Source organism: Pieris napi, chromosome 19 (genome assembly GCF_905475465.1).
Source record: "Pieris napi chromosome 19, ilPieNapi1.2, whole genome shotgun sequence".
NCBI lineage: Eukaryota > Metazoa > Arthropoda > Insecta > Lepidoptera > Pieridae > Pieris > Pieris napi.
The window spans coordinates 11677292-11689711 of record NC_062252.1 but is presented as its reverse complement, the minus strand read 5'-3'; the positions used below and the strand labels follow the sequence as shown (position 1 = coordinate 11689711).

Below are 12420 nucleotides of genomic sequence, written 5' to 3'. Positions count from 1 at the left end.
TAATGAAATCCTAAATTAAGTTTAACTAAAGTTAACACGATATTATTAGTTTGTTAGGCGGAACGAAGTAAGCCGGGTCACCTAGTATTTAATAAAACACAGTAAGTATGTACCATTACTATCTATGCACTTTTGCCATCTTATAGGAAGTTCGTTGTTCCCTTTACTAAAAAAAAAAAAAAAAATATATATATATATATAATTGGTCATTCGGAGGGGAAGGCCTCAAAAAAGCTTGGTGTGCTCCACAAGGCAAGACGTACTTCACTCCGGGCCACCGCTTGCAACTGTATAAAGCGGACATTCTGGAATAACCAACATAGAGTACCTCCTTCCACATGACCGTATTTAACGAAGAGCGGTTCGAATCGTCGACGACTAATCAAACTTGATGTTCCGCTGAGATGTGGGGTACTTTGCATCGGACCGTATCTCCCTCTTTTCTGGTTTCTTCAATCTATGTTTGCCATAGTCATTTTGAATGATGATTTGATATTTTAAAAGAGTACTGAGAGTTTTTTACGCCGGTTATTTCCAAACCAATTCGACTCAGGGTCTTTCAAGAGCATACAAATTCTTAAAAGGCAACAATGCACTCACACGCTCTGGCATTGAGAGTGTCCATATGCGACGGTATCACTTAACGTCAAGTGAGACTTCTGCCCGTTTGCCCCGTTCTATAAAAAAGAAATGGATAAATATGTATAACGAAAGTGTTTGCAAATCCATGTCCATGAAATGTTATATCATATTAACCTAGGTAAGGTAGAGCAAATTGTTATATTACAGCACGATTCTCTAATTAACTCTATTAAGTAAATACACTTATTTGTACAAAAAGTTTATACATAGAACATCATACCCCTAGGTACGCTACTACCACGTATCACTTCTTTAATTATAAAACTTGAATTAATACGGCGCATAAGGGCATCTGCGCCTGATCGGCACCTACGCATGGACAGATTTATAGGTCATTGAATCCTTACAATTTGTCAAGGAAACGGCATTACCTACGATTCAGATTTGATTAATGAACAGCTTGCTAGTTAGTAGACTGTAAAAAGTGTATTTAAAAATTTATATGTATTTAATGTCAGGAGTATCTGAATAGTATATGTAATGTATGTGTGAGCAAGCTGCACTAGATGACTAAATATATGAGAAGGTGAGACGTAAGAACCTAACAACCCTACGGATCCCTAAGCCCTACAGATGTACCCTAACACATAAATAGTGAATATATAGATATGGGATGTCTGCACCAAGAGACCTAAGGTAACAGACGGAGCCCTACGGGTAGGATCAAAGGTTCGAGGTGGTGGGATTATCTCAAATCTACCGGGCAGGCTCACCACGATAATTAAGGACTTGAAGTAGTCTTCGCCACTTTGAAAGGAAACGAGAAATGAACAAGACAGAGCAATATTCAAATCTCATTTATTATATTTAAAACACAATATCTTAAATACTAATTACACCTATTCACACATACATGGTATTTTTCTAGTGAGCTGTTGGTGTATCGCGCAACCTCAGCTATTATAATTTGGAACACATATGAGCCGTGTCAGCAGCTGATCAATATTTAAATAAAATATAATTAAAATTGCTATTTAGCTGCTAATATTTAGCACACACCGGATCCATGTCAGCAGTTCGTTCATGTTCAAATGATGAAATCTGAACAATTAATATAATCATAAAATATACATTGTACACATATAAACCAATAACATTTTTATTCATCATTCATAAATAATAATTATTAAGTAAATATTTGATTTGATCTTCCAAGTGGTGTCCTTGGACACATGTTTAAATGTAGGTACAGATATCTGTTTTATATTTTAATGCTATGCCATGTAATACTAGGTATTAATATAAATATAATCTCAATATTATTTCATTCCCATGGCGAAACCACCAATTTGAAATAACAATGGCTAACAACTGCATTATCTTGCAAAATTAATTTGTGTATCAATACAACTATATATAATAATAAGGGTTATTTAATCATGCAGTTTTAATGACAGATTAAAATTTCAACATTAAATCCACATCTTTCCATTAGGCGCTGTCCTAAAAAGAAGCACTGGCACGTTTATCTAAAGGCAAATTTGGACTTAAGAAAATTTAATCAAAATAATCATCAATGTCTATATCAGGATTAAGAATATCATCACCATACGGGGTTAAATCAATTTGATCTAGTATTAAATTTTCACACATTTCTTCAAGGTCTGTTTCACCAATTAAAATAGCACCTTGGAGTTTACCATTCTGTAAAACAAATTTTATATACTCGTGACCACGAGTTACTCGGAGAAGGATCTCATATTTTTTATCAAGTCCCTGTCCATTATATTTACCAAGTAACACTACTCTATGTCCAAAAAGAGTAGTGCAATGTGTAAACAACTCAAAACAAAAATCTTGCAAAACATCTTCTTTATTAATTTTGGCATGCATTGCTTTTGCGGCCATTGCCCCCATTTGCCTAGCTTGTGTCCACAGTCGGAGTTGAAACCAATGAGCAGAATGTTCCCATGATGCACTTGCCACATCTCCAGCTGCAAACACATGTGGAATTGATGTCTGTTGTAGTTCATTTACTGCTATGCCTCCATCTTTACCAAAAACTGGCTCCTTGTCCCAAGTAAAGTTGACAGCTGGCTCAACCCCAGTTGCTGAAATAACAAAATCACATTCTATTGCTTTCCCATTTGAAAGTTTCACATAAAGAGGGTATGCTGTGTTTTCTTTTTCTATCACTGATTCAACTTCTGTTTTGTAAATTATTTCCAATTCCTGTTTCCCCTCACTACTTATAACATTTTCCAACTTTCTATACCAATCAGGTCCCAAGGCAGCAGATTTAAGATTTTTATTTACTGATACCAATGTATCCTCTTCACTGAAAATATGTCTTCTTAAGACAGTATTTTCCTGTTTTTCTTTACAGTTCTTCACAGAATCTTGTAAGAATTCAGCTGCACCTGGATCTACAAATGCTGCTGAAATATAATCATCTCTTACAACCCAAATTTTTTCTATTCCTCTAGTAGCATGAATGATTTCAGATGCAATTCCACCATTTCCAACTACTACCATCCTACGTCCATTTCTTAACTTTTCCTGAAAATTTTCAACGGATTCAGTATCTCTTATGCCAAATATTCTACTGAACTTTTTAGAATCTGATATTAGTTTAGGAACACCACCAGTACATATGCATATGACTTCAAAAGTTATTTCTATACCTCCATCAGTATATGCAATTTTATGTGTGTTATCTAAATGCCTTAGAGAATCATACACAATATGAAGATTAGGATGAATTTTTTTCAATGAGCTTGCTTCAGTTTCAGACACATCAAATTTCACTATTGTTTTTGCATAAAAAGTAATATTGCTAACATTTTTGACTAAAGAAGATGCAGTTATAATTATAAGAGTAGCGCCAGGATGTAGTATTGCTAAAGTTTCTACACAAGTTACTCCAGCTATTCCACCTCCAACGATTAAATACTTTGAATTTAATTTAGACATTGTAGTGTATGGCACCTTCTTTTTAGTTTCCTTAATCTTTCATAAATAATGTAATTATTATTATTGTTAAATGTTTACATATTACTCAGTAAATGCTTTGATGCTTCACATGTGACATGTGGGAGTTGAGAGTTGAGAGTTGAGACTTGAGACTACTGATAACTGAGTACTGATGAGTGATGACACTGACACGGGACACCACAGACTCACACAGAATATTATAAATATTATACATTTTCCCGATTGAATTATCTCAATTATACCACAGACTAATTAAATAATACTTACACCCTAGGAATCAGAAATTAATTTACCTGGATGAAATAATCTTGGTTGAAAAACATATATAACTATTATCTTTGTCGCATATGTGAAAATAAAAAAAACATTTTAATGCAGCACATGGCTGAAAAATGGCATCATGTCTCGGCAATATTTCTGCAACAGTATATGGTTTATTATTTTGTTTTTACACGGTCTACATACATGGCTTGGTTAGAACCTATAGCTGCAATGGCAGACGAACTCATATGCGTTGCAGCAGCTTATATTGTTTTAAAAGGGGAAATCAAAGCAAAAAAAAAACAAAAAAAATAAGAAAAATATTGATTCGAAAATATTTAAATAGGCGTGATAGTTGATACATTCAATTCAGGGACGGGACGGACTTAGGCCGTAAAGCGAGACAGCAATAATATAGCCGAGAAATATTACGGTATTTTCGATTGCAAAGCGATCGTTCCGACATACACTAAACTACATCACTACAGCACTAAACATTCATCGGATATACAAAAAATATTTGGCAATATACAGCCATACTAAAAATATTGTCTAGTATTGCATAGTCTAGCGCCGTAAATGCTGATTGCTGTTACCAGCCACAAATAACTTTAAAATATCCGGAAGTTAGAATTCATTTTAGGTAATATGACTTCCTGGTCTCATCGAGATGAAAGAATTCGAAACTTGCACACTAGGCTAGTTTTATTAAGGGGCAGTAGGCCGTTGTTATAAATATTTTACTTCTTTTGGAGCGTTAGGGAAAAAATGATGAGAGTCAATTTTTACGATGCGCGCGCACAAAAAACACCGGCACCCTGAAGTTCTATTGTTAGTGTCATTTTTTCTACAGACGTAGCATAAAATTTTTGAAAAGGTTTTTATCTAGGTATGCTAAAGAAATAAACTTCTAACGCGTGTACATCACACACGTTTTTTGTAAATAAATGTTTTTGCTGTCATGAGTTGTATTTAGTTTAACCTTATTATTAGGCCCATAACATCTAAACGATGGCCAAAGGCCTGCCTCCCTTCCGAATTCCTACTAAGAAAAGCATAAAGTTTGTCCCCTAACCTACCTAGGCAAATTACACCTATATGTATAATTTGCCTTCTCTGGACCGATCTCACATCTTTTGGTATTATTTTACCTGGGGCCTTAGTCAAGATGCCTTAACAGTATTGTATGTAGAAAATCAAAACCTAAATTTGTATGAAAACTTTTGAACACTATCAGTCCTTCCTTCTACAAATCTAGATGCAAACGTTAACTTGACAGTTACAGTTCACTTTACAAACTGTAGACTGATGAATTATCGTTACTTGACGTAATGTCAGATATTTACTTTAATTCGGCTGTTTGAATCTTTAGTCTCTAATTCCAGTTCCTCTATGACCTGTGTCTGTGACAAGTTGTAGTAGATGTAGATATAATTTGTGTTTAAAAACGGGGTGGGCCTTTCGCAAGTGGTTGTGTGTAGCAATATATATTATTTATAAATTTAATGAAAGTATGAAAACCACTTGTATAGAGTGAACAAAATAAGATATTAAGTGATGTAGATGTATGTAATACATTAGAATAGGCAACCAGATACAAGATTCAAAACTCGCCAGCTTCAAGTAGCCTCTGACCACTTCCTAGTTGCTGTACAAAAGTACAAAACACTCCGTTAAAACATGGTGAGTTTAATTCTTATTATCTTACGATATAGGTATTCCTGTTGTAAGTACGTATATCTACAGATCCTGAGTTAGGTGCATGATTTAAGTACTATAAAAAATTAATATTCACTTACGTACAGAAAAATAATTAAATTTAAAACTAAATGCTATGTGAATGTTATGATCGGATTGAAGAGGGTGCTGACGACTGGATATAATGTCGGATCGTCAATGATAATCGCCACAATTAATAAACTAAGTAAAAGTGATGATGGAGTACAATCGGACAGCTTTGGTTGGTGTAGTATTTGCAATTTCACTTTCATTCATAGGATTTTTTTGATTTTGCAATCTGAGGTAATATGTACTTGATATTAAAATTTAATTTTTGATTTATTGACCTGCTACTATCGCGAACTCGGAAACTTATCTTCACCTTTAAGAATCTCCGTAATATTGCTGACCTTTAAGAATCTCCGTAATATTGCTGAAAAATCGATAATTAAAGTGGTTTATCAATCCCTCTGCCAATCCGTTTTAAGCTATTGTGTTACTGTCTGGGGAGGGGCTTGTAAAACTAATCTTATAAAACTGGAGAGGGCTCAGCGTGCGTTATTGAAAGTAAGTTATTCTAAACCATTTTTTTACCCTACCAAAGATCTATATCTTTTATCTGACGTGTTGAGTGTTCGTCAACTATTTATACTGAACACTGTGCTCAAACAACACTCCATAACTCGCTATGATCCTTCTTTGAATGACAACAAACGATGCAAATATAAAGTCTGCACCTCAGATACCCGTTGGTCCACAGCTTTCTCAAGAAGGTTTTTTGGTTTTATGGGCTGTCACCTATATAACAAGATAAACAGGTTGATCAACATATATCCGCTTACTAAATATGAGTGTAAAAAAGCTACAGTCAAATGGCTTAAAAATCTAGACTACGAGGGGACTGAGAAGTTGTTAGTAGTCCTCAGCTAATACCTAACACTAACACGTTATGTATACGAGTACATAGGTACACTATCACCCAGGCTCATATATGCTTCACTAAGACATATATACACTAAGTCATAAATTCACTAACACATACATACATTAACACTTACATACACTAAACCATACATGCACCATCACATACACCCACTTAAATGTGAGTATATTTGTAATATTTGTAATAGTCTCTCGATCAAATTGATGTACCTACTTAAATTCCATTCGGTCCGGATGCGGAGGGACTGGCAATCTGTAATACAGGTATCCTAGTACAGTCGCCAGTCTCTCACACAGATTTTGCCTGTTAATGCTGAAATTTGTATTTTGTGTCTGTATTTTTTTGTGTGAGAGAAAACAAATAAATATTTTATTATTATTATTATTATTAATTAAATTATGTTTTTCAGCACAGAATTTAATTGGCTTGTATGTAACTTAAGTATTTAAATGTATTAACTAACATAACTTTAGCATGCACATATTAAATCCAAATCTAAAATCAAAAGTAATGATTGTACTAATTTATCTTGAAAGTAAGTGATAATTTGTTATATCACAACATAAGTTTTTTATTTTTATCAATAATTTATCTTGTAAATAAACTTACATATTTTCAGTTATATTATATATGATGTGAAAGGCAGGGCTAAGCAAAAAGATTTTCATATTCATTTTTGTACTTTTATAAATTCAAATTATACAATTAATATTTAAATGCATACTTAAATAGCGGCAGCACCCTTAAAGAGAATTGTGGCACAGGTTGATGCAAAATTAATATGATGTGCTCTTAAGCAGTTTGAGTGAGAGATTTTTTTTTAATCTGTTTCTATTACCAAGAATTTGGTGCATATTGTTGCAAACATTAAAACTAGTGCAGGAATAATTTTTCACAACTTAAGAGGCCTCTTACCTAATTTAAAACATGTTTCCTTTCCATTAAAGCAAAAAATAAGCATAGTAAAATTACATGTTTTACCAGTTTTAACTTTAATGAAGGTAGGTTATTATTAATTATTCCACAAATTTTAAAGGCTTATACGTTATAATCAATCAACCTTCAAATTATAAAATCTTGGTTTTGGGTGTTCATTGATTTTATCTTAAATTGTACTTTAGATTTTAAATCAAATAATAACATACTGCATAATATAAGTTTAGAACTTAGAAGTTTACATGAGTCAGATAGAATAAGGTCTCAACTCTAAAGTAAGATGACTCCTCAATATTATTTACCACCAAGCCGTCAAGTGTGAAGGTTCCTCGGCAACTAGTTCCGAGATATGCATAAAATTTTATGAAACGTTGTGTACGTTCTCTCTCTGCATTATCGCGGTATCTAGGAATGATAATTAATGTCATACGTTTTTTATTATTATTGGTTAGTTGAAATCAAATCGATGTGTGAAGGTCCCGTTAGCGTTTTAGAGGGCCTTGACCCGGTGCAAAGCGCGATCAAACACGTTCACCAAAGACGAGCGACAATACGGGGCAATCACCCACTAGATATAACATTGATGCGGAACATCTGGCTGCATTTTGAAACCGACACCAACACAGCAGATTACTTAATCTTCTTTACAAAATGTATTTGTAAATGCAATGGGTGATCCATTGAGAGACCAAAAGATCGTCTCTGTCTGACTGCGTCATACTAAAACTATTATATAGAGTGTGTTGTGATCAAAGTACTGTTAACTTGACGCACGATGAATCATTATTCTTATGCAAAGGTCGTATGACTGACCTCGGCAGTCATTGAAGTACAAATGATGCAGGGTAAGTCGGTATAAGTCGCAAAGATTAGAGAATAGTAGAAAAACCACAAATCAGTAGAGACAAATTTTCAATGGCGAAGTTGCTCTCGTCATCAAAACAGTCGTCACAACATATCTCAAAAAAAAGTTTGCGATTGTAAACTACTCAATCAATCAATCAATCAAAATACGTTTATTCAATTTAGATGCGTCTTAGGGCATGTTTATGAATGTCAAAAACGTTTACAAAATTCGCGAAAGAGCAAGACTACGCCATCCGTCCGCCAAACTACCAGGAGGTTTTGTTCTGAGAAGAACGGGCAAGAAACTCAGCAAGTTTTACCCTCCCTCTACATTACAACTATTCAAAGGAAAATGTCACACTACTTAGTAGTATATATAGGATATATATAGGATAGTTCCTATTATCTGTAAAATATGATTTTTTGCAAAAATTAAAAATACGTACATATATTATATTATTTATATTAGATTAGGAGAGAATTAGGGCTACAACATCGAACAAAGGCTTAAATCTAAAATTTTGCACCTCGACAAATACACAAACAATTCGGCTTCAATTATTCATGACCTTCTTCAGTCTCAGAAGTCTTAACAAATTAATGTTATTTTTCTATTACTATTATCGATTAAACATTAGTTTATTGTCATGAAACACGAATTGTATGTAATCCCCAACAGATTTTTTTGTATCGATTTATATAGGATTTTGACTTTTAAATGTTCGTATAAATCGTATTATTGATATATAGGTACACCAAAATGTGTACCTAGAAAATAAATAATTGTACATTCGTAATTTGAAACAGTCGATACGTCGTGCCAGCCTTACTTCCGAGGCTACGGCTGCACAATCATTACGAAATGATGATGCGATTCTGGGAGGTCGCTTTGATTTGCGGTTAATTAATTTACTTAGTTTTTTTATCAATTACTTGTTATTAAAATATATATTTCCTTTAATCTCGCACAATTCACTACAAAATTTGTTAACAAGAGAAACGTTATCTTGCATTTCACGCTTAAAGATGCAGAGACTATAACTAAAAAGGCCACGTCTACGTCTACCAGAAGTAATCAGCTCGAGGCGTGTTTTGCAGGTGTAGAGAGCGACGTCATCAGTGCGGCATGTCCGGGTGGGGGACGGGAGCTTCGGGCGCCCTGCGGCGCTCGCCCGCCTTGCTGCTCATGCTGTTCGCCGCGCTGCTGCTGCTTCTGCTGGCCGCGCGCGCGCCGCCCGCCCCGCCCGCGCCGCTGCGGCCGCGTCCTCTTCCGCTCGCTGTCGCCCCGCCCGCCGTGCCCGTCAACGTCACGCACCGGGTGCCCGCCAACGGCACGGTGAAGCCGGCGACGCGACCCGCCGACAGAGTGACTCGGGCACCGGGAGCGCCGCTCGTGAGCGACATCTACGAGGCGGGACACGAGCGGCCCCACCCCGAGCTGTGCCCGGCGCTAGGCGCGCACGTCAAGGTGCTCATCATGGTGACGTCGGCGCCGGAGCATGCGCGCGCTCGTGACGCCATTCGGCTCACGTGGGGCCACTTCGCAGCTCGGCGCGACGTTGCGTTTGCGTTCGCGCTCGGTCGACCTCCGTCGGCGCTGCGGCCCGCTCTCGACGCCGAGGACACGCTCTACGGTGACCTCGTCGTCGGGCGCTCCGTCGACTCGTATTCGAACCTCACGCTCAAGACGCTGTCGATCCTCGAGTGGGCCGACACGTACTGCCCGCGCGCGCCGCGCCTTCTCAAGACCGACGACGACATGTTCATCAACGTGCCGCGGTTGCTGCGCTTCGCGGCGGCGCGCGTCAACGCGACGAACACCATCTGGGGCAAGGTCGTAAAGAAGTCGCTGCCGAAGCGCACGAGCAAATCGAAGTACTTCGTGCCGGTGGCGCAGTTCGCGGGCGCCGTGTTCCCCGAGTTCGCGACGGGCCCGGCCTACCTGCTGACGGCGGACGCCGTGCGCACGCTGAGGGCGGCGGCGGCGCGGCGTCCGTACCTGCGCCTCGAGGACGTGTTCGTGACGGGCGTGGTCGCCTCGGCGGCGTCCGTGCGCCGCGTGCACGCGCCCGAGTTCCTGAACCGCAAAGCGCCCGCGCACCCGTGTGCGCTGCAACGCGCCCTCTCGCTGCACATGGTGCAGTTCCACGAGCAGTTCGACCTCTGGCGAAAGCTGCTCGACGGCAAGACCAAGTGCGCCGGCTAGACTCCCGACGCGACCGTCTCGAACCGAAATCCGGACACGCACTATTTTTTTATATTTTTGAGCGACGCTCAGCGATTACTCGATTAAGTTAATTGTCGTCGCATCTCTCTCAACTTTTCCGAAAATATAAGCTTAGAGTTTAGACACTTTGAAAACGACGGGTCTGACCGTCGACCCCTGAACTTATTTTATGTTTAAGCCTTAAGGGAGGTAATGGAACCTCCAAAAATCCTCGTCTACAGGTGTCGTTCCTTTTACGCAGGAGTTAATTGTGACCTGTATCGAGGGATCGCTCGGAACAAACAGTATTAAACAGTAAAGTCACATTTAAAGTACCTAAGAGTAGAGACTACTGATTAACTTGAGATTATTTTCGTAAAAACGATGAGACGAGACAGAGGGAAAGAGAGAGAGAGATGTAACGGCGTGGCGTCTTGCTCTCGCGCCGTGGCTTAGGCCTCGTGACAGTCGATTCTGTTGAGCGCGTCGAGCGACCGAGCCGCATTAAAGTTGGGCTGGTAACCGACCGACCGTCTAGTACTCACTTATTTACAATTAAATAATATTTTAGATATATTTGTTGTGTGCAGAATTTAATTTCTCCTCGGAATCAAGTTCTTCACGTCACTCAAACTGTACAACGTTAGGTACACCCGATCAAAGAAGTACATAGCGAAACCGTTTATGTACCTTGCAGCTACTGTACTGGGCAGCATATACTCTCAAACAAATTATTGTAATGACTCAGATGTAAATATAATTATACATTATATAAAGAAACCTCTGTATTTTCATTTGTGCTATCCTCGTTGGTACGGTTAAAATACATACTTAAATAGATGTAATATATTAATTCACAATAGAAATCGAATCCCATCCAATCCAAATATTATGTTTTCTGTGGAACGTTCGTTGCCTTCGATTGTGATTGGCCGAACGTGGCGTACGATCGTTTCGTCTTACGTTCTCACGCTCACGTTCTCCTGGAATCTTTAAATAACGCGACGAACCTACCCAATTTATATAAACAAACGTCTAACAAGATAAGTATTTTAATTATTTGTGAGGTCGCGTTGGAATGCGTCACAATCTAGCATCTAGAACACCAAACAAATTCGTGATCCTTTTGTTTCGTCATAGTTTCGCGCGATGCTGAAGGCAGGAGGCACTTTAAAACTCCTATTAAGCTTTTGAACCTATAAATAATTGTAAGTATTAATTAAAGTGAAGACGTCTTATTGTTTGTAATGTTTAATTAAATTTACTGCCTTAAAGATACACTCTAGTGATAATAGATAGCGTTGGGTACACATGTTAAGCCTGGATTACACGTCATGCCCTTAGCAGTGCCTTGCATGCAAATTAATTGGATTAGGAAGCTTCTAGCAGACAGTGAATACAAGTTCGTTTGCATGCCTTTACTTCCAACATGACTGCCTGGCACACTTGCACCCTAGTATCTATCAGTTCATGTTGAGAACTTTCAATTGAAAACATTCAAAGTGAATTAATATAAGTATTAATAATAATAATCATTTATTTGCAAGAATATGGTATAAAAATCTTATGGTTGTACAATCTTAACTCCGCATATTCTGCCACATATAATGGCGTGCAAATTTATCTTACATAATTAACAATTAGAATTTTACTATATTACAATCAAACCTTATGTATTGTATTGCAATTAGCATCGGCATATTTGTGAATCAAGTTTTAATCCAGATGAGTAAAACAATGAGTTTATATCAATAATTGTTATAAAATAAAGACAATTATCTTTAATTAAGTTGTAAAAATTTGCCTTAATATTCTTCCGATACTTCATATCTGAACCATTTCTCCAAGCTTCACTCCAAATGTCCGACCTTTCAGTAGCAGTGTCTGTATCGGAATATCTTAAGTTCATCAATTGGCAGAAGACTATTGCGTC

At 37.6% G+C, this 12420-nt stretch overlaps 2 protein-coding genes across 2 annotated transcripts; one reads left to right on the top strand and one right to left on the bottom strand.

Annotated features, from left to right (window-relative positions):
* Positions 1-1423: 1423 nt before the first annotated feature.
* On the bottom strand, positions 1424-3667 carry LOC125059317 (pyridine nucleotide-disulfide oxidoreductase domain-containing protein 1). Its single transcript, XM_047663690.1, has 2 exons — positions 3571-3667; positions 1424-3141 (listed from the first exon to the last, which is right to left on the bottom strand). The coding sequence occupies exon 2, from the start codon at positions 3115-3117 to the stop codon at positions 2140-2142; it is 978 nt and encodes a 325-aa protein (XP_047519646.1). The 5' UTR covers positions 3118-3141; positions 3571-3667; the 3' UTR covers positions 1424-2139.
* A 1520-nt stretch (positions 3668-5187) lies between these two features.
* On the top strand, positions 5188-11267 carry LOC125059446 (beta-1,3-galactosyltransferase 5-like). Its single transcript, XM_047663875.1, has 2 exons — positions 5188-5520; positions 9380-11267. The coding sequence occupies exon 2, from the start codon at positions 9408-9410 to the stop codon at positions 10485-10487; it is 1080 nt and encodes a 359-aa protein (XP_047519831.1). The 5' UTR covers positions 5188-5520; positions 9380-9407; the 3' UTR covers positions 10488-11267.
* The last annotated feature ends 1153 nt before the right edge of the window (positions 11268-12420 follow it).